The sequence below is a fragment of the Piliocolobus tephrosceles genome, chromosome 1 (genome assembly GCF_002776525.5).
Source record: "Piliocolobus tephrosceles isolate RC106 chromosome 1, ASM277652v3, whole genome shotgun sequence".
NCBI lineage: Eukaryota > Metazoa > Chordata > Mammalia > Primates > Cercopithecidae > Piliocolobus > Piliocolobus tephrosceles.
The window spans coordinates 12,374,572-12,396,275 of NC_045434.1; the positions used below are offsets into that span (position 1 = coordinate 12,374,572).

The 21,704-nt window shown below is 48.5% G+C and overlaps 1 protein-coding gene across 1 annotated transcript in view; it reads right to left on the reverse strand.

Moving 5' to 3' along the window:
* GPR137B (G protein-coupled receptor 137B) overlaps nucleotides 1–21,704 on the reverse strand; it is a 69,079-nt gene that overhangs the window by 33,283 nt on the left and 14,092 nt on the right. The window contains exon 2 of the mRNA XM_023216205.1: nucleotides 7,969–8,018. Coding sequence (XP_023071973.1) covers nucleotides 7,969–8,018 — 50 coding nt within the window. The remainder of the gene's footprint in view (nucleotides 1–7,968; nucleotides 8,019–21,704) is intronic.

Below are 21,704 nucleotides of genomic sequence, written 5' to 3' on the forward strand. Positions count from 1 at the left end.
ACCAAAGAACTTTGTCTACCCGGCTCCCGCTCATCCTCTAGATCTTAGCTCAAACAGCACTGCAGCAAACGCACCCCGACCCTCCCTGTACCTCCACACATGCACACACACCATGGGTACACAGGCAGTCAGGTTTCTCTGACATCTGCTCTCCTGGTCCCCTGTATTTTAACTTCACAGACTTATCACAGTTTATAACAAAACAGACGGGCGACCATCTGATCAATGCCTGCGTCTCCTTAGACAGAAAGTCCCATGGAAAATGAGACTCTCCATTTCCACTCTCCATCCACGCTGTAGGTGGCAGGGTCTCCATGAAGAAGGTTTAAGAGGGAGGGAAGGAGTCAGTCCAAAAAGCATGACATCAGCTCTCAAGAGCTGCCCTTTTATTTCCTATGAATGCTCCAGCACATCAGCTGCTACGTCTTCCCCTGGCTAGTGGGGAAACGACCCGTCACAGGGGAATTAAACAACTTTCTGGGGAGGCGGAAAGGACTGCAGGCTTCTCGCTGCACAGCCCTGTGCTGGGGGCTGGCTGCTCCTCAGGCCCGTGCTGAGAGAGTGGGATGAAGACGAGGTGGCCCGGGCCTCCAAGAGCTCGGCGGGGCAGGAAGGTGCCACAGTAAGGAACGTGTGTGCCCTGGAGGAGCGATAAAATACTTGCATCAGACAGATGAGCAAGTCGGCCATGCAGGAGGGGAGCCGCCACCCCAGCATGGCTGCAGTGGGATGGGAAAGCACCCCCCACCCCCCAAGAGCTGTGTGATGATGGGGAGCACTGTGAAGTCTTGGGGATTCGACCTCACATGTCATGATGCACTCAGAGCTTTTCAAACAGACATTACTGATTTGCCATGGACAGATTCTTTTCTAGGCCCTGATCGCTGAGCCAGTCCCCTCATTGAGCCAGCATGTCCCCCTCAAGCCAGCATGTCCCCTCATTCATGTCACAGGCCCTGCTGTTCCTTCCACACCTCCAACCTCTTCCCCACCAGACTGTGGGCATGAGAGGGGCAGCCCCACCCTCCCACATCCCCAGCCTCAAAATGCCATGTCGGGCTCCCACTAAGTGCCCTATCTTTCAATTCTATGACGCACTCTTTGCTTCATGTTCTCATGTTTCCACGGTCAGGATCACCTTGCACTATGGAACACTGCATTCAACGTGGGAGTGCTTCTTCTCCTCCTGTGGAACCTGTTGTAAAGCCCTGGGTGTAGGTCAGAATCAGGAAACTGAAATTTGCATGAGACCTTGAGCCAGTCGCCTAACCAAGCAAGCCCCGCTGCTTCCTCCTCTCTAGAGCTGGAGGTGTTCCATGTCAGTCTCTTGGGGCCATGGAGTAGGCCAGGGAAATCATGCCTGTGGAGCTTTGAGGGCAGCGTCTGGCTTACAGGTTTTCACGTGCTCTGCCCCATGTTCTCGTAGTGATGGGGGAATCAGGGGAGGGGAGAATGGGCCAAAGGGGCTGTGGAGAGAGACAAAGGCAGGGCCACTTGGGAGTTACCAAAAATCTTTGACATCTTTTATCTCAAGCCACGCCTCTGATCTGAGTTCCAGACTCATGTCCCTAACAGCCTGCCATTCGGAGGCCCTGCCCCCTCAAGCCAGCATGTCCCAAACTCAATTCCGAATGTCCTTTTTTATTGAGTTGGGGTCTTGCTCTGTCACCCAGACTGGAGTGCAGTGATGCAATCCTAGCCCACTGCAACCCTGAACTCCCGGGCTCAAGCGATTCTCCCACTTAAGCTTCCTCAGTAGCCAGGACTACAAGCACGTGCCACCACACCCAGCCCCACTGTCCCTCTTCTAACACGCCTCTAACTATTCCTATTTCTGTTAAAGGTGCCATAGCTTTTCATAGACTCTTTAACTGTAATGTGCTTCTTTGATTCCATCCACCCCCTATGTAATCCATTGTCAAGGTCAGTAGATTCTTCATTCCCACTCTATCCATGCCTGCTGTGCCAGCCCCACACACTGTCTCATGCCTCTGACCAGAACTAATGTAGTTTCCTAATTCACCTTTGCCCTAAGGCCCCACCCCGCATCTTCCAGACCCAAGCACTCAAGAGGCAGCTCAATCTACGGACAGGCTACATGCTAATCAAGCTGGTCAACTCCGGCTCTGTCACCCAGGCTGCAGTGCAGTGGCCGGATCTCAGCTCACTGCAAGCTCCGCCTCCCGGGTTCACGCCATTCTCCTGCCTCAGCCTCCCGAGTAGCTGGGACTACAGGCGCCCGCCACCTCACCCGGCTAATTTTTTGTATTTTCAGTAGAGATGGGGTTTCACCGTGGTAGTCAGAATGGTCTCGATCTTCTGACCTCGTGATCCGCCCGCCTCGGCCTCCCAAAGTGCTGGGATTACAGGCGTGAGCCACCACGCCCGGTCAACTCCATGTTTTAAACATGTCCGGGTGTCTCCACCTCCCGTCTTTCTGCAAGCTGATTTTTCTGCCTGGAACCTTCCTCCCCCCTTGATTTTTATGTATCAAATCCTATTCTCTGAGGCTTTAGGAGGCTTTGTTTAGTCTACTAAACAAAAGCCTGTTATTATCTTAAGAAAGGAGGCTGTGTTGGGAGATTTGAAACAATATGGAAAAAATATGTGTGATCTAACATCAAGTTAAAAAGTCAGGATGCAAAATTGGAAATGCAATACAGACATCCATTTTGTCTTGGGAAATCTGCATAAAAACCTACAGTGGAATACATCATTGTATTTCCTTAGGGCTGGAGGGGGGTTTATGTTGGGAGGAAGGAAAGTTCAGTGGACTTGCCTGCTTGCTTTTCACAAAATGTCTATCTTTTTCTATTTCATAATTTTTTCCTAATACGCTTGTTACCACTTTTATAATGCAAAACCATCTTGCAAAACAAGTTTTTTTCCCTCTATGCCTGCAGCTGTGGTAGAAAGGGAGCGACCTGGAGGTGTAGTGAGAGAGTTTTAAAAGGGGGCCAGAATAACTGTATCAAAAAAGTATGTTTTCACAGAAATAGAGTTTTGTACATTGCCCCCAAAACTACTTATTTTTAACCTAAACCATAGGGCCAGGATAAATAGCTCATCTTGGCGTGATGACAGAAATGACCCAAAGAAATAAAACAATCAGTGTGACCCCGCATCTGGGAAGACCACTTTGCTTGTAGGACCAGAAGGATCAGTGCTGCTGGTCAGCAGATGCAGGCGTGAGGCGAGTCTTCAAGGCAGCCAACACAGCAGCGCCTGACCACCTCCCACTGGGAGGGGACAGAAGCAAGGGGCTGTAAAGCATGCTTTAAATGTATCTCCCAATACCATTGCTTTCTTCCTTCCTTCTTCCCTCCCTCCCTCCCTCCTTCCTTCTTCTTTCTGTTCCCCTCCCTCCCTTCCTTTCTTTCTCTCTCTTTCCCTCCCTCCCTTTTTCTTTCCTTCCCTCCCTTTCTTTTTTTTTTTGGGGTGAGGTCTTGCTCTGTCACCGGGCTAGAGAGCAGTGGTGCAATCACAGCTCACTGCAGCTTCAATCTCCTAGGCTCAAGCGAGTCTGTCACCTCGGCATTCTGAGTAGCAGGGAATACAGACGCGCACCACCACGCCCAGCTGGATTTTTTTTTTTTTTGGTAGTGATGGGATCTTGCTCTGTTGTCACGGCTGGTCTTGAACTCCAGGGTTCAAGAGATGCTCCCCCACCTCAGCCTCCAAAGCGCTGGGATTACAAACATAAGCCACTGCTTTTTCACTAAAAGAAAGGGAAAAGCAGGCCAGGCGTGGTGGCATGTACCTGTAATCCCAGCACTCTGGGAAGCCGAGGAGGGAGAGTCGCTTGAGTCTAGGAGTTCAAGACCAGCCTGGGCAACATAGCAAGACTCTGTCTCTACAAATTTTTTTTTTTTTTTTAATAGCTGGATGTGGTGACATGCACATGTATTCCCAGCTACTCAGGAAGTTGAGGCAGGAGGATCGCTTGAGCCCAGGAGATTAAGGCTGTAGTGAGCTATGATTGCACCACTGCCACTGCACTCCAGCCTGGTTGAGACCTTGTCTCTTTTTTTTTTAAAATAAAAAAAAAAAAGGAAAACCTGGCTCACTATATTTTTTACTTATTTAAAAAATCACAAAGCTAGAGGGCAAACAGTGGAAAATGTTTAAAATCAACGTGTTCTTGAGCACTCCCATGCCAAATGTTCACATTTCTTAAACCAAATAAATTAAAATACATAGACTGAGAAAGAGAAAGCCTGAATCAAATTGCCTTCCACTCCAGCAAAACTGAGCTAGCAGATGTGGGACGGCAGAGGAGATTTTAAGTGAAAAATAAAGTGGTTCTTGGCTGAGCTGAATATAAATTATCTTCAAAACCAGTGAATTACTACAAGAATAGATTAGAGTGGAAAGTTTCAACTAGTTCTAGACTAATGGCTCATATTTTATTTCAAGCGAGTCATGATTAAATTAGAGAAGCCAATTTATTTAGAAGCCAACATACCAAAGCATCTCAAGGGAGAGACTGTGGCCTGAAATGTCTCTAGTGGCATCTGGTTTAAGAGAACTGAGGAATTCTATAGATGAGACTAAAGATGTACCTACACAGGAATAACTCCCAGTATTTCTTTACATTTGGCAACAAAATCACTAGGACTGGGTTAACAGGCATCTCCCATTGAAACCTCACCCTCCTGTTTCAAGGAACTCTCCAACTTCGCTGGCCCAAACATCTCACTTTTTTTTTTTTTTGAGATGGCGTTTTTGTTCTTGTTGCCCAGGCTGGTGTGCAATGGCGCAATCTCAGCTCACTGTAACCTCGACTTCCTGGGTTCAAGTGATTCTCCTGCCTCAGCCTCCCAAGTAGCTGGGATTACAGGCGTGTACCACCACGCCTGGCTAATTTTTGTATTTTTAGTAGGGACAGGATTTCACCATGTTAGCCAGGATGGTCTTGAACTCCTGACCTCAGGTGATCTGCCCACCTCGGCCTCCCAAAGTGCTGGGATTACAGGCGTGAGCCACCATGCCAGGTCCCAAACATCTCATTTTTAACATCTGGATCCAACTATATTTCTCCCCATCTTCTCCCTTCATTTCTGCAAATCCCTTCCCAATAAAATGCAGCCATAACTGTCAGCACAGCCTGTCTTTGAGGTACACTTTGGCTCAAGGATCAAGCGAGGACTGCACCATGCACATATCTTCTCACCTGAAGACTCGAATCCTTGTGCTCAGAGGTTGAAAGTTTTTAAACAATTTCCCTTCTGACCAGTGCTTTCATATTTCACCTCTAGAAGACATTTAATTACCCTAGCCTCAACTGCTTCCAAGATAAAATCAGTTCCATGGTCTAATCAGACAGAATGTTCTCCACACCCATCTTCACTCATGCTTTGATGTACATTTCTGGTTGGGGGCATGCATGCAGGGCAAAGACTACAGATGCAGAGGCAAGGCTACTATTTTGTTACTGGAGAAGAGAGGGAACTGTCTACTTGTACTTTACATAGCTTGAACATCCCTAACCTGAAAATTCAAAATCTGAAATGCTCCAAAATCTGAAACTTTCTGAGCATCAATCAACATGATGCTACAATTGGAGAATTCCACACTGGACTTTATGTGATGGATTGCAGTCAAAACACAGTTAAAACTGTTTTATGCTGAATTATTAAAAATATTGTATAAAATTGCCTTCAGGAGATGTGTATAAGGTATATCTGAAACATAAATATATTTCGTGTTAGACTTGTATCCCATCCAATCCCCTCATCTCTCATTATGTATACACAAATATTTCTTTTTCCTTTTTTTTTTTTTTTTTTTTGAGACAGAGTCTGCTCTGTTGCCCAGGCTGGAGTGCAGTGGCGTGATCTCCACACACTGCAACCTCCACACCTTAGGCTTAAGCGATTCTCCCATCTCAGCCTCCTGGGTAGCTGGGATTATAGGCGCCTGCCACCACACCCAGCTAATTTTTGTATTTTTAGTAGAAACGGGGTTTCACCATGTTGGTCAGACTGGTCTCAAACTTCTGACCTCAAATGATCCACCCTCTTCAGCCTCCCAAAGTGCTAGGATTACAGGAGTGAGCCACTGTGCCCAGCCTGTATATGCAGATATTTCAAAATCCAATCTGAAATCTGAAATACTTTTGGTCCCAAGCATTTCAGATTAGGGACACTCAACCTGCACTTTAAATTGCTCTCCTTGGGACCAACATCATTTCATAGCGGACGCTGAGGTTCCACCTGAGTCTGGCAGAGACGTGAACTGAGCCACGTGCAAAGCAGTGAAGGGAGACAGCAAGATCAGGTGAAAAACAAAACAAAGCCCAGGACGGTGAGTCTTGGGGCTCATATCTTGGCCCAGGCACCTTCACAGAACTTTCTGAACTTCAGAGAAACTTTCTGAACTGGTTTCCTTAGATATAAACTCAGGATTAAACTATTACACCTTCAGAATTTTAAGTAAAAAGTCTTTACGTATTTTTAGATGATACATATTTAAATAAAATATGTATACAATTTAACATATTTTTAAAAATTATAAAATAATTTTTCATTTTGACCCAAGGAGGCGATGCCCAGAGTCACCTTTTCAGAAATGTTTGCCGGAGGCAGAGGAGTTCTCCTGGGCAGAGACGCCAGAACCCCTGGACTCACGCTGCGCCCCCTCGCCTCTTCCAGAGGCCTGTTCTCCTCCCCCAACCCCAGTCAAACCTGACCATTCTTTTTCTTTTTTTTCTTTTTGAGACGGATTCTCACTCTCTTGCCCAGGCTGGAGCACAGTGGTACAATCTTGGCTCACTGAAACCTCTGCCTTCTGAGCTCAAATGATTCTCCCACCTCAGCCTCCTAAGTAGCTGAGACAACAGATGTGCGCTACCTCACCCAGATAGTTTTCGTATTTTTAGTAGAGACAGGGTTTCACTGTGTTGGCCAGGCTGGTCTCGAACTCCTGACCTCAAGTGATCCTCCCGCCTCGGCCTCCCAGAGTGCTGGGATTACAGACATGAGCCTCTGTGCCCGGCCAAACCTGACTATTCTTTAAGCCACTGGTTCTTGGCCTTAGGAAAGTCATAGGCCTCTTTGAAAATCTGGGGAGAGCTATGAACCCTACATAGGAAAATGCAGATGCCCCTCCTCACATAACTTAAGAGGTTCCCTTCCAGATTACACTCCGGCACAAGCCTCTCTTCTTCCACAAAATGTCCATGCCTCCCGGAGTCCATGCTTTTGGCATGCTGCATATCCTGCTTTGCCTGATTCTGCAAGCCTTTGTGTTAAGCCATCTTTACAAATAGAGTGTCCACTTCTCAACTATAATACATTCTTCCTCGTGGTGCCTAACTGAGCACTGAACGGTCAGAACGGTATTTCTGGATGTGGATGGATACCCTGCAAGTAGCTGTGTAGCAACTTAGGGTTCAGTGGGCTCTGAAGTTCTGGAAAACAAGAAGCCAGAGCCTACCAGCAGCTGAGACAAGGCGCGTAAGGCCACCAGGTGGTAGGCTGCAGGGGCAAGGCCCTTCCACAGCTGCAGCTGCACCTGCAGCTGCACCTGCACCTGCAGTGGGAGCATGGGAGGGGCAGGATAGGGAACGGGGAGCACCTGGCAGAGCACCTGGCAGAGCACCTGGCAAAGCACCGCATCTTCAAAGAACCCTATTTCCTTCTGCTGAGGCTCTTACTTCTTAGAAAGGTTTAGAGGCAACATACACCTATTTTATTCCCATCCATTTCCTCCTGTTAGGAAAGGCACCAGGCTCTTGTTTCTGAACTGGTGAGTATGATGCAAGCCCCCATGGTTCATGAAGTCATGATTCCATGACCTGACTGTCACCGGCAATTCAAACGATGCTTGTGGGCAGCCAGCCAGCAGGCAGGACTGCTTCCGGCGGCTCACAGAGCAGTGATGTGTGCAAACCCTGATGGAGAGATGAGACTCACATGTCGGCACTTTCCCCTTCTACCACAGAAAGAGATACCCCGTGGTACTTACCGGTATTTGAGTAATTCTGGAGAATATTTTGACTTGGCTTTGAAAATCACCTGCAACGACAGAAAGACATGGCAGGTTGACAGAACCAGACTGATACCATCACTGGGAATTCCTCTGCCCCTGCATCCCCCGGCGCTGGGGCACGTATTTTGTAATTGAAACATCCACGTTTGTTATGCCAAACATTTTTTATGTTGCACATACAGTTTTAACAGTAAAGGAATTTGAACATGGTTAAAAAAAAGAAAACAAAAGTAAATGTATTACTACTCTACCATGGCCAAGTATTTCTCTTAAGATTTTTTTTTTTTTTTTTTGAGATGGAATTTCACTCTCATTGCCCAAGCTGGAGTGCAATGGCACCATTTCGGCTCACTGCAACCTCTGCCTCCTGGGTTCAAGTGATTCTCCTGCCTCAGCCTCCCAAGTAGCTGGGATTACAGGTGTCATCACACCCAGTTAATTTTTGTATTTTTAGTAGAGATGGGATTTCACCATGTTGGCCTGGCTGGTATCGACCTCCTGACCTCTGGTGATCCACCAGCCTCAGCCTCCCAAAGTGTTGGGATTACAGGCATGAGCCACCACACCCGGCCTTAAGATTCTTATTTAAGATAAGCAGTCCACTCTCTTTATTAGCATTTTTGCTGGCACCAAATTAGTAAGTGTCTGCCTACCCAGGCCTCAAACATTGCAGTACATTTAAAATAACAAAACATCTCTGGACTATAGAAGTATCAAACTGGACTGTTTTCTAAAAGAGAAATGTTGCAGACTAGCATTTCTCAAGCTCTTTTCTAAGTATTCACAATTGCTGAATTGCCCACACACACTGGATGGCAAAGAGCCTGGCAGAGCCTTCGAGAAGGTGAAGAGGAGGCAGAAAGTAGGTGTCCACGCACACTTCCACTCCCCAGACAGAGAGGCTGCTACTGCTACAGCATGTGCTGGAGATTCAAGCAGGGGCCCAGGCTCACGGGGATCTCAGTGGGCGGGGGGGGGGGGGGGGGGGTTCTCGGGGGACTGGGGTAGCCTGTGGAGCAATTATACATGAGCACATGGATCCCTGGTATTTAACAGGGGTGCAGTACAGTACTGGGAGAAGACAGAAAGGGTGTGGAAGACTGGAGGAGAGAGGATAGCTTTTCAGAAACAATCTGTCCACCATCTAAAGACCCCCATTCCAGCAAGTCTGGATTCTTTGACCAACATCTCTCCATTCTCCCGCCACAGCCCCTCATCCCCCAGCCCCTGGCAACCACCACTGTACTCTCTGTTTCTACGAGTTCTAACCTGTTTAGATTCCACATATAAGTGGGATCTATTTGTCTTTCTGTGCCTGGCTTCTTTCACTTAGCGTAGTGTCCTCCAGCCATGCTGAGTGAGTCCTGGCGAGTTCTACAGCGTGGGGACTATAGTCTGTAACAATGTATTGTATACTTGAAGTTTGCTAAGAGAGATCTTAAGTGTTCTCACCACAAAACAAGGGTGGGCAACTATGTAAGGTAATGGATATGTTATTAACTAGCTTGACTGTGGGAATCATTCCTCATGCATATGTATTATCAAAACATCACAGTGTATACTTTGAATATATTCCATCTTTGTCAATTATACCTCAATGAAGCTGGGGTGGGGAAAGAAGACTCAGATTCCCCACTTGCAAGCAAACTGCTCTCCATGGAGTTCCTAAACCCACCCTCAGCCTCGGGGCCTTTCCTCCCACAGCCCCCTGAAGCTCCTGACCCCAGTGCTCAACGTGCATACCCGCCTGGTCCTCCTCTCCCTTGTGAATCTCCCAGTCACATCCACTCTCCGCTGCTTCTCAGGGAGGTGGCTGAAGTGGGAGGATCGCTTGTGCCCAGGAGTTCGGGACCACCCTCGCCAACATAGTGTGAGGCCTCAGCTCTTAAAAAAAAAAACGTAAGATAATGATCTTATGATGGCCAGGCACGGTGGCTCACACCTGACCTCAAGTGCTCCACCCATCTCGGCCTCCCAAAGTGCTGGGATTACAGGCGTGAGCCACTGTGCCCGGCCATTCCTAAAGACTTTTAAGTAAGCACCTCTTCCCTTTTATAACCTCCTCCGAGCTTCACAGGTGAGCCTTCCAACCTTCTAGAAGAATTATTTGGTTCTGCTGTGAGTTTTCTTTTTGTCATAAATCCTTTTTGGGAATAGGTAAGAGGTAGGGGTTTACACCATATATATATTAAAATATTTTTCTCTGGTAATGGCGCAACAGATGGCTCAGTACAGTGACCCTCCTTTAAAGAAGTCCTGGTTCCACTTTATCTGACAACCCCCCACGGGATTTTAGTCAAGACACATCACCTTTGGTATTTCTCTGATACCCATTAAAGGACATGTTACCAAACAACCTCTCTTAGAAACAAGAAATAGATGAATACATGACTCCAAAGTTCCATTACAAAATATGCTACCGATTTCATGTAACGTAGAACAATGCCCTTCTGTTAAACAGTCCTGAGGGATCTTGCTTCTTTTTTTTTTTTTTTTTTTTTGAGATGGAGTCTCGCTCTGTCTCCCAGGCTGGAGTGCAGTGGCCAGATCTTGGCTCACTGCAAGCTCCGCCTCCCAGGTTTACACCATTCTCCTGCCTCAACCTCCCGAGTAGCTGGGACTACAGGCCCCCGCCATCTCGCCCGGCTAGTTTTTTGTATTTTTTAGTAGAGACGGGGTTTCACCATGTAGGCCAGGATGGTCTCGATCTCCTGACCTCGTGATCCACCCGCCTCGGCCTCCCAAAGTGCTGGGATTACGGGCTTGAGCCACTGCGCCCGGCGGGATCTTGCTTTTAATAACTGAGGCTTCTTCACAAATGCCAAAGTGAGAAGAAGAAACTACAGAATTTTTTAAAAAGTGTTTGACCCGTTCAATATAAATATCTGTTTTGATATTTTGCCCACTTAGTGGGGTTTACTGAGTGGTAGTGAACTCAGTTCCATGCTCCTAGATTACTCTTATCCAACACATAAAGTGGCTATATTGCAGCGCTCCGGGCCACCATATATAAATGTTCATATGCTTTGCCCCAACAATTCCACTTGTAAGAATTTATTCTGAGGCAGGCCTCCTCAAGCTGTCCCAGCAGAACTGGAAATTGGTAAGAAATATTACTGAAAATAAATGTCATGTGATCAAACAAGTTTAGAAACTGCTAGGAAAACTTTCTCCCCCTGCAGGAATTCTCAGAGCCTTTCAAAGGCAGATACATTGTCAATCTTCAAGAGAAACATACGGTAGACAGTGGTTTTCCAAATTTATTTGACCAATTACAGCCTTCCTAATGCGTGTTCCCGGGAATAGAGTTTGGGAAGCACTACACTATGGAACCAAGTATGAACAGAAGGTTCACAGCAGCCTTAATAAGAGTAATGATAACAGTAACAACAACAAAGGAGAAGCAGCAGCAACTTTAAGATGCTCCCCAGCCTTTATCCCACGAACATGAACACAGATCAAGCAATGCACTGAGTACAAAAGGGCCCTGGAGTTCACCATTCCAGCCCTGAAAGGGAAGGATGACTTACGCCAGCCAAGACGCGGATAATTCACAAACCCTCACTCATTTCATCACTAGATCCACCTCCCTGCCTGAAGGGAAAAAGTCATCAGCATATCAAGGCACAATCCGATGTTAAATCTGTCATTTTGATCCTCCCAAGCTCAAAGCCACAGTGCTAACAACATCAAAATAAAAGCCTTGACCATGATTTTGAAAAACTCTATCCACTTCTTATAATTTGTGGCAATATATCTTGAATTCGGGCTGGGTGCAGTGGCTCACACCTGTAATCCCAGCACGACTGAGGCAGGTGGATCACCAGAGGTCAGGAGTTCAAGACCAACCTGGCCAACATGGTGAAACCCCATCTCCACTAAAACTATAAAAATTAGCCAGGTGTGGTGGCAGATGCCTGGAATCCCAGCTACTTGGGAGGCTGAAGCAGGAGAATTGCCTGAACCCGGGAGGCGGAGGTTGCAGTGAGCTGAGATCACACCATTGCACTCCAGCCTGGGCAACAAGAGCGAAACTCCATCCATCCATCCATCTATGTATCTATCTCTCTCTCTCTCTCTCTCTCTCTTGAATTCATCTGGGCACTATTCAAGCTGTGCTTAGAAACTTCCTTAATCCTTCAAGTTAATCCCTAAACTTAAGTTCCTTAAAGTTGTATTTGAACTCCTGGCATGTGAAACTGAAATAATACATATATGCACTTACATTATCTATATATCAGCACACACACACATATAATTTCAGTACAACTTTTGCCCTCGTTAATTAAAGGGCATAAACCAAGTTTTCAAAAACAAAAATCTAAACTCTCCCATCCATTCCCCTGTGTTCTGAGAGACTGTGCTAAAGACTGATGGGTGTCCGGAACTTGAGCTAAACCTCCTGGCTCACCCTGGCTCTCTGACTGGCCGGGCTCTCATATCCAGCTGCTCATCTCTGCCAGTCTACACTGGCTCCCACTGACCTTGGCAGGAACTCGGCTGGGAGGGGCGATGGCTCCTGTGGGGAAGCAGATATGAATTCTGTTGTCATACTCTCTGGTGCTTTGACAGAGTGGGCACTCCCTGCTCAGTGTCCCCAGATGTACGAGAATGAAAAAGAGGGAGATGTGACCCCTATGAGAGGCTAAGGAACAAATGAGGCCAGATGAAAATTCACATAATCCTGGCTTTCTGACTGCCGGTGTTCAAGTCAAGTCAACTGATACTCAGCATTGAGTCTGCACCAGACACTGGGTTGGACCCAAGAATTGTAAAAAAGAAGGAGAAGCTGGGCCTGTCCCAGAGAAATACACAGGCAGACAGACATGTCAGTAATAAGCACCAGTGGTGTGAGGAGGTGTGGGAAGTGTGAGAAACGTGGGGAGGCATGGGGAGGTGTGGAGAGGCATGGTTGGTGTGAGGAGGTATTGAAAAGTGTGAGGAGGCATGGGAGGTGTGAGGAGGTATGAGAGGTGTGGGAATGCATGGGGAGGTGCAGGAGCTGGGAAGAGATGGGAGGAGGTATAAAAAGTGTGTGGAGATATGGGAGGTGTGGGAAGTGTGAGGCAGTATGGGAGGTGTGAGGAGGCGTGAAAAGTGTGGAGGCATGGGAAGTATGAGGAGATGTATTAGTCTGTTTTCATGCTGCTGATGAAGACATATGCGAGACTTGGAAGAAAAAGAGGTTTAATTGGACTTACAATTCCACATGGCTAGGGAAGCCTCAAAATCACAGGTGGTGGCAAAAGGCATTTCTTACATGGCAGTGGCAAGAGAAAAAAATGAGAAGGAAGCAAAAGCGGAAACCCCTGATAATCCCATCAGATCTCCTGAGACTTATTCACTATCACGAGAATAGCGCAGGAAAGACTGGTCCCCATGATTCAATTACCTCCCCCCAGGTCCCTCCCACAACACATGGGAATTCTGGGAGATACAGTTCAAGTTGAGATTTGGATGGGGACACAGTCAAATCATATCATTCCATCCCTGGCCCCTCCACATCTCATGTCCTCACATTTCAAAACCAATCGTGCCTTCCCAACAGTCCCCCAAAGTCTTAACTCATTTCAGCATTAACCTAGAAGTCCACAGTCTAAAGTTTCATCTGAGATAAGGCAAGTCCCTTCTGCCTATGAGCCTGTAAAATCAAAAGCAAGCTAGTTACTTCCTAGATACAATGGAGGTACAAGCATTGGGTAAATACAGCTATTCCAAGGGGGAAAAATTGGCCAAAACAAAGTGGTTACAGGGCCCATGCAAGTCTGAAATCCAGCAAGTCAGTCAAATTTTAAAGCTACAAAATGATCTCCTTTGACTCCAAGTCTCACATCCAGGTCACGGTGATGCAAGAGGTAGGTTCCCAGGGTCTTGGGCAGTTCCACCCATGACTTTGCAGTGTAAAGCCTCCCTCCCGGCTGCTTTCATGGGCTGGTGTTGAGTGTCTGTGGCTTTTCCAGGTGCACGGTGTAAGCTGTCGGTGGATATACCATTCTGAGGTCTGGAGGACAGTGACCCTCTTCTCACAGCTCCACTAGGCAGTGCCCCAGTAGGGACTCTGTGTGGGAGTTCTGACCCCACATTTCCCTTCTGCACTGCCCTAGCAGAGGTTCTCCACGAGGGCCCCACCCCCACAGCAAACTTTTGCCTGGGCATCCAGGCATTTCCATACATCTTCTTAAATCTAGGCGGAGGTTCCCAAACCTCAGTTCTTGACTTCTGTGCACCTGCAGGCTCAATACCACATGGAAGCTGCCCAGGTTTGGGGCTTCCACCCTCTGAAGCCACAGCCTAAGCTCTACATTGGCCCCTTTCAGCCATGGCTGGAGCAGCTGGGACACAGGGCACGAAGTCCCTAGGCTGCACACAGCATGGGGACCCTGGGCCCGGCCCACAAAACCCCTTTTTTCTCCTGGGACTCAGGGCCTATGATGGGAGGGGCTGCCGTGAAGGTCTCTGACATAGCCTGGGGATATTTTCCCCATGGTCTTGAGGATTAATATTAGGCTCTTTGCTATTTATACACATTTCTGTAGCCTGCTTGAATTTCTTCTCAGAAAATGGGGTTTTCCTTTCTATTGTATAGTCAGGCTGCAAATTTTCTGAATTTTTATGCTCTGTTTCCCTTTTAAAACTGAATGCCTTTAAGAGTACTAAAGTCACCTCTTAAATGTTTTGTTGCTTAGAAATTTCTTCTGCCAGATACCCTAAATCACCTCTCTGAAGTTCAAAGTTCCACAAATCTCTAGGGCAAGGGTAAAATGCCACCAATCTCTTTGCTAAAATATAACAAGAGTCACCTTTGCTCCAGTTCCCAACAAGTTCCTCATCTCTATCTGAGACTACCTCAGCCTGGATTTTATTGACCATATCGCTATCAGCATTTTGGGCAAAGTCATTCAACAATTCTCCAGGAAGTTCCAAACTTTCCCACACTTTCCTGTCCTCTTCTGAGTCCTCTAACTGTTGCAATCTCTGTCTGTTACCCAGTTCCAAAGTTACTTCACATTTTTGGGTATCTTTTCAGCAACACCCCACTCCTGGTACCAATTTACCGTATTAGTCCATTTTCACACTGCTGGTAAAGACATACCCAAGACTGGGAAGAAAAAGAGGTTTAATTGGACTTACAATTCCACATGGCTGGGGAGGCCTCAGAATCATGGCAGGAGGCAAAAGGCACTTCTTACATGGTGGTGGGAAGAGAAAAAAAATGAGGAGGAAGCAAAAGCAGAAATCCTTGATAAACCCATCAGATCTTGTGAGACTTATTCACCATCACAAGAACAGCATGGGAAAGAGCTGCCCCCATGATTCAATTACCTCTCTGTGGGTCCCTCCCACAACACATGGGAATTCTGGGAGATAAAATTCAAGATGAGATTTGGATGGGGACACAGCCAAGCCATAACAGGAGGTGTGAAAAGCATGTGGAGGTGTGGGAGGTAGGAAGAAGTGTGAGTGGGAGGCGTGAGGAGGTGTGAAGTGTGTGTGGAGCTGTGGGAGGTGTGAGGAAGTGTGGGAAGCATGAGGAGGTGTGAACCTGCATGTGGACTTAGGAGCGGTGAAGGAGGGGATGAGGAGAGAAGGTGCTGCAGGAGCCTGGAGCTGGGGAGGGCAGCAGAAGGCCGGGCTGGGGTGCAGAAGAGTCAGGAAGAGGCTGCCGTCCAGGGTAAGGGTGTGGAGGGCTTCGGGGGAGCATTGGCACAGTTGGAATGCAGACCTCTGCTGTGAGAGGGGTCCCTGGGGTACAGAGCAAAACAAAGGCTGCAGACCACGGGTTGACAGAGAAGGTGAAAATGAAGACAAATCAGAGGCCCAACGCAGATTCATGATGCCTGGGCCTGGAGGGCATGGCGTGGAAATGGAGGGTAACCACTAAGAGGCACGGCGTTCCTTCTGGGGTGGAAAAGTCTACAGTGGACTGTGGGGTCACTGCGCAACTCTGAATATGGTACACTTTGAGATGGGGACAGCACAGAAAATGTGACTTGTATCTCAATAAAGCTGTTAAAAAAAAAAAAAACTAAGAGTAGGGAGGAGGTCAAGGAGCAGTCCCCTCAGTGGTCAAGGCCTCAAAGACTACAGGGGAGAGAGGCCCGGGGCAGGGGACAGTCAGGGTGTCCAGTGCGGCTAAGAGACTGGACCGCTTCACCTTGAGCTGCCACAGGGCCTGGTCAAGGGCGGGCTCAGCTGACGGGGAGGCTGGAGGGGGAACGGGCAGGCCCTGGATGGCAGCAGGAGGAAGTGGGAGCACTGAGTCAGTTCAAGAGCATAAACTGCTTTCCACAAGCACATGTTTGTGAAATCCAAGAGAGAGGTTATCAGGGGGTTCAGACTTGGTTTTTAAGATGGGGAGACCTGAGCATGCTTGTGGGCAGACAGAAGGAGCCTGGGTCCAGAGAAGGGTAGACAGGGAGAGGCAGGAGGCAGGGAAGGGTGGAGGCCGAGAAACTGAGGCAGCAGGGAGGGGTCAGAGCATGGCAGGGACAGCCGTGGGAGTGCCATCTGCCTAACGACAGAGACCCCAGGGGAAGTGAGCTCGGGTTGGAGAGTCCCAGCTATTTCTTGGGGAACCCGATCAGGAACTGAATGGTCGGTAAATGACAGCCCCACTTCCTTTCCCTCCCCTTCCTTGGGCTCCACACAGCCTCCGAAAACACCAGGGTTTTTCAGGGCTTCCCCCATTGTGGCAAAAAAGGATGGGAGGACAGGGGAGGGGAGCAGAATCAGGCCTGAAGGAGAAAGAAGAAACTGCAGTGACTTTCATCAGAAACCCTGAAGTCTGTCATCTGGTGAAAAGAAAGCATTTCTCCCTAGTGGCAAATTCCTTTCGGTTTTAGCATCATTTCTTCTGCTTTTGAAAGTCCCACCTAAAACCTCGGCAGAACCTAGAATGGATCTGGGGATGGTGCTGTGGGTGATGCTGGCTTTTGACTGTTGAAGGCTGAGCTGCAACTGGAAGATGTCCCCAGCTGGCCGCTGTCAGGTGCTGGGGAATGTTCAAGAGCCCTCATGGGCTTTCCGCACCGCCCGCTCCCACAACGGGCCAAGGCCTCCTCATCCCCGACCTGCGGGTGCCTCGTGCCCCCTTGGTAACCCAGGCCTTCACCCCATCCTTTCGGACGACACAGGAGGGCCTAGAACTCTGCATGTGACGTACTTGTTTCGACAGAAGCAGAAAGGCCTTTGAGCAGCTGCTGAACTCTGCCCCCTGCCCTCATAAATCAGTCTGTTCACGCGTCACTGATTTGTTCCCACCCTTTGAACTCCTGCTTGCCTATTTTTTTTTTTTTTTTTTTTTTTGGAGATGGACTTTTGCTCTTGTTGCCCAGGCTGGAGTACAGTGGGTACGACCTTGGCTCACTGAAACCTCCGCCTTCTATGTTCAGGCGATTCTCCTGCCTCAGCCTCCCGAGTAGCTGGGATTACAGGAGCCCACCACCATGCCTGGTTCATTTTTGTATTTTTACAAATACAAAAAGAGACAGGGTTTCACCATGTTGGTCAGGCTGGTCTTGAACTGCTGACCTTGTGATCTGCCTGCCTCGGCCTCCCAAAGTGTGGGATTATAGGCGTGAACCACCCCGCCCAACCTATTTTTTCAACTACTAACTCAAGTTGACATTTGCTGTCTTACAATCTTTTTGTTTGTTTGTTTGTTTTTAAGAAACAGGGTCTTGCTCTGTCACCCAGGCTGGAGTGCGGTGGTACCATCATAGCTCACTGCAGCCTCCATCCTACTGGGCTCCAGGGATCCTCCTGCCTTAACCTCCTGAGTAGCTGAGACTATACACAGGTGCAGCCCAAATGCCTGGCTAATTTATTTTATTTTTCAGAGATGATGTCTCCCTACATTGCCCAGGCTGGTCTTGAACTCCTAGACTCCTGAGTTGCTGGGTTACAATCATTTTTACTATGTTATAGTGATGTTTCTGGCAGAAATGTCCCCTGCTGTTCTCTGTGGGTATGACAGTGTCTCCTGTGCAGTCAGCAAAACTCAACAGAAGTCACCTCCAATGTCCCTGGCAGCAGGGCCTGTGATGAGCCAACGAAGCACGATGCTTCTAAACTGTGCTTGATTCAGAATCTCTGTAGCCATTTTACTTTATAAATCATCTCCCCTAAGCCAGAAGCCACATTTGGACACCCTAGTGTCTCCACTTCTGTGCCACCACTCTCTGGACACTACATAATTCCCCTATCCTCAAAAGGGGTGCATCCTGATCCTACCTGCCTGTAGGCTGAGACCCCTGAGGAGACCCTCACAGTAAATGAGGGGGTCTGAAACTCTGAATGCACCAAGCACCGACTCCAGACTAAAGAAACCAGTCTCTATCACACACGCTGGTTCAAAACGTATGTATGCAAATTCATTTGAAAATGTTACAAATGCATGGCAAGTTGAAATTTTATATTATAAAATCGTTTATATATTTACAAAGAAGTAACAGCAAATACTCATGCACCCAGCACTCCATCCTTAACACTTCACCATGTTTGCTCCAGCTATGTTTTGTTTGTTTGTTTGCTTCTGAGACAGAGTTTCACTTTTGTCACCCAGGCTGGAGCGCAGTGGCAGCATCTCCATTCACTGCAACCTCTGCCTCCTGGGTTCAAGCGATTCTTGTGCCTCAGCCTCCCAACCACCACACCCAGCTAATTTTTGTATTTTTAATAGAGACAGGGTTTCACCACATTGGCCAGGCTGGTCTCAAATTCTTGATCTCACGTGATCTGCACACCTCAGCTTCCCAAAGTGTTGGGATTACAGGCATGAGCCACCATGTCTGGCCCCAGCTGTGGTTTAATAAATAAAAATGACACAGCTGGAGCTCCCAGCCTACCCCTCCTGGTGCTGTTGGCTCCCAGGAAAGTAATCACTATCCTGAATTTGGTGTTTTTAAGCCCAGGCAGGCTTTCACTAGGTACACCTGTATTCATGAACCATACAGTATACTGTCCGGCACGGTTTTGCACTTCATATGAATGCATTAATACTTTCCACAGCCTTCTGCAGCTTGTTTATTCCCCATGATTAGATGTCTGGAATATATCTATGTTGATACACACAGATCTAGTTCATGCATCTTCACTAAGGCACAGCACAGTTGACCCCCGGGCAGCATGGGTTTAAACCGCATGGGTGCACCTACACATGGATTTTTTTCAACTGAATGGGAATCAAAACTATGATGTTCTCAGGATGTAAAACCTGAGTATAACGAGGACCAACTCTTTGTATATGCCAGTTCTGCAGTGATATGAGTATGTGGGGGTCTGGGCATACTTGGGGGTCCTAGAACCAGTCCCCCACATATACTGACAGACGACGCTACTCCTATATAACAGGCCATAGCTGTGTAGCCCTCTCTGGCAGAGGGACACAGAAGGATGGTTAAGAGTGTGGAATCTGGCCGGGCGCGGTGGCTCAAGCCTGTAATCCCAGCACTTTGGGAGGCTGAGACGGGCGGATTACGAGGTCAGGAGATCGAGACCATCCTGGCTAACACGGTGAAACCCCGTCTCTACTAAAAACTACAAAAAACTAGCCGGGCGAGGTGGCGGCGCCTGTAGTCCCAGCTATGCGGGAGGCTGAGGCAGGAGAATGGCGTGAACTCGGGAGGTGGAGCTTGCATTGAGCTGAGATCCGGCCACAGCACTCCAGCCTGGGTGACAGAGCGAGACTCCGTCTCAGGAAAAAAAAAAAAAGAGTGTGGAATCTGGAGCTGGCTTACCAGGGCTTGAATCCTGGCTCCACCGATTGGCAGCTGTGTGGCCTTGGAAAAGTCACCTGTCCCCTCTGTGTTTCAAGTACCTCATCTGTAAAAGGAGACTAATAACACCATCCACCAGGTTTTCATAAGCATTTGGTGAATTAACAGACATGCAGAGCACTTAGACAAAAGCCTGCCACCTAATAAGTACCACGTGGGTGGCTGCAACCCCTGCTGTTGGTATTATTAGTCCTTATATATGTTCTCAAACCATGATTCTAAATGCACAACTGCTACCAACTGTGACCACAGATGCTTTCTTAACCATAAAAGGAACTTTCATACTCAAAAAGGTTAAGAACCACTGACGCATTCGATATTTGTTCTCCTGGTCCCTCTGCGCTACCCACTTCCTGATATATTGGGGAAATTATGCAAACCCCAAGGCCCAGGTCTCCCCAGGCAACAGTCATTAGTCAGCTGCTTCAGTCTGTTCCCGTATGCTGAGCATCCTCACTCACCAGAGGAGGGTGACAAGACAGTCAGAGTCCCCGAAATCCAGACACCGGAGTTCTCCTTTCTGCAGAGTTCCCTGAAGATACACAAGGCGGCTCTGCGGCAGGGAGCGGATCTGCATTTGAGGCTGAGTCTCCAAGACACTGCGAGCAAGGGCAGAGCCTCTAGGCCTGCGTTAGGATGTTCTTTTCTTCCAAATGTCAGCTGTGGGCTGTAGGTCCAGGACTCAGGACCTGGATAACCACCACCGCAGCCCCACTCATAGTCCTGTGTCCATGGCAGTGAAGGTAACTGGCCAGAAAAGGCAAGCAAGCACGCTGTCCATGCCATGACATTCTGGGAGGCGGTGGCCTGAAGTCAAGGTGTGCCTGGTCTGTGTCCCAGGCTGGCCAGGTGTGAGAGGGGTCACTGGAATACAGGGTCAGGTGTTCACAGCATCCCCTCCCACCTCTGACCATGGCAAGCAGTGGCCCAAGAAGCTTGTCCTGCCTGCTCCCAGCCTCGTGCTGGCCCTTGGAATGTGGGCCCCCAGACTTCAGTAAGCTTCTTCCCATGTGATCAGAGGCCAACCATGATTGCCTCTCTGGATTTCTGTAGACCTCAGAGCTCCCTGGATGTGTTTGCACCCTTCTCTGGCCCTCCTGAGAGCTCCGCTGCATGGTCCTGTTCAGCTAACCTGGCACGTACGATCCTTCCTCAGGTGTGTGTGTGTGTGCATGTGTGTATGTGTGCACGTGTTTGTGTATGTGCACCCCACAACGCAGGAGCTCAGCTCCCACCCAAAATGTCCCTACTGTCAGTTCTCACAAGGCATTCCTCATTTCATAAATGATAATGGATAATTGTCTTCACCTTTACAGATAAAGGGCATCTCCACTCGCTGCCCTCCTTCCCAACGGCTCCTCTTCTGCTTCCGGTTCCCAGCAGCCCAGCTCTCCAGGCGGCAAGCACCTCTCCCCTCCTCCACCCCTCCATCGGCTCATGAGAGCCTCCCTGTCCTCATAAACAGCTTGACTCCATCCAACAGTGCCAATGCAGGCTGGCCCCCCAGAAGGCAGAACTCGGGGTGGCCCTGAGCCCCCACATGGATAAGTCAGCCCAGCAGCAGCCCGCGAGGAGGCTGGGCTCTAGAGAGCACACCTCCCACCCACACCCTTTGTGGCTCTCAAAGTCAACCTAAAGCCACACCAAAGGCCGTCCTTCAGTCTCCCTGCTTTTCTGAATTGTCTCTTGTCCCCTGAGCACCTGGATTCAGGGGCAAGGCTGGTCAACCCCCAGGAACCTACATTGCCGGTTCCTGGTTAGCTCCGTTGACCTTTCCAGGCCTCAGTGTCTATCCACGAGATGAAAGCATTAGGACAAATATTCATTAAGCTGCTTCTACTTTGACAGCTCCATGACTTGAAGTCTCTTCCCAGGGCAGCCCGTGTCCTCCGCCCTGGAAGCCCTGCAGGAACAGCTGCGGCCCGGCCACTTCAG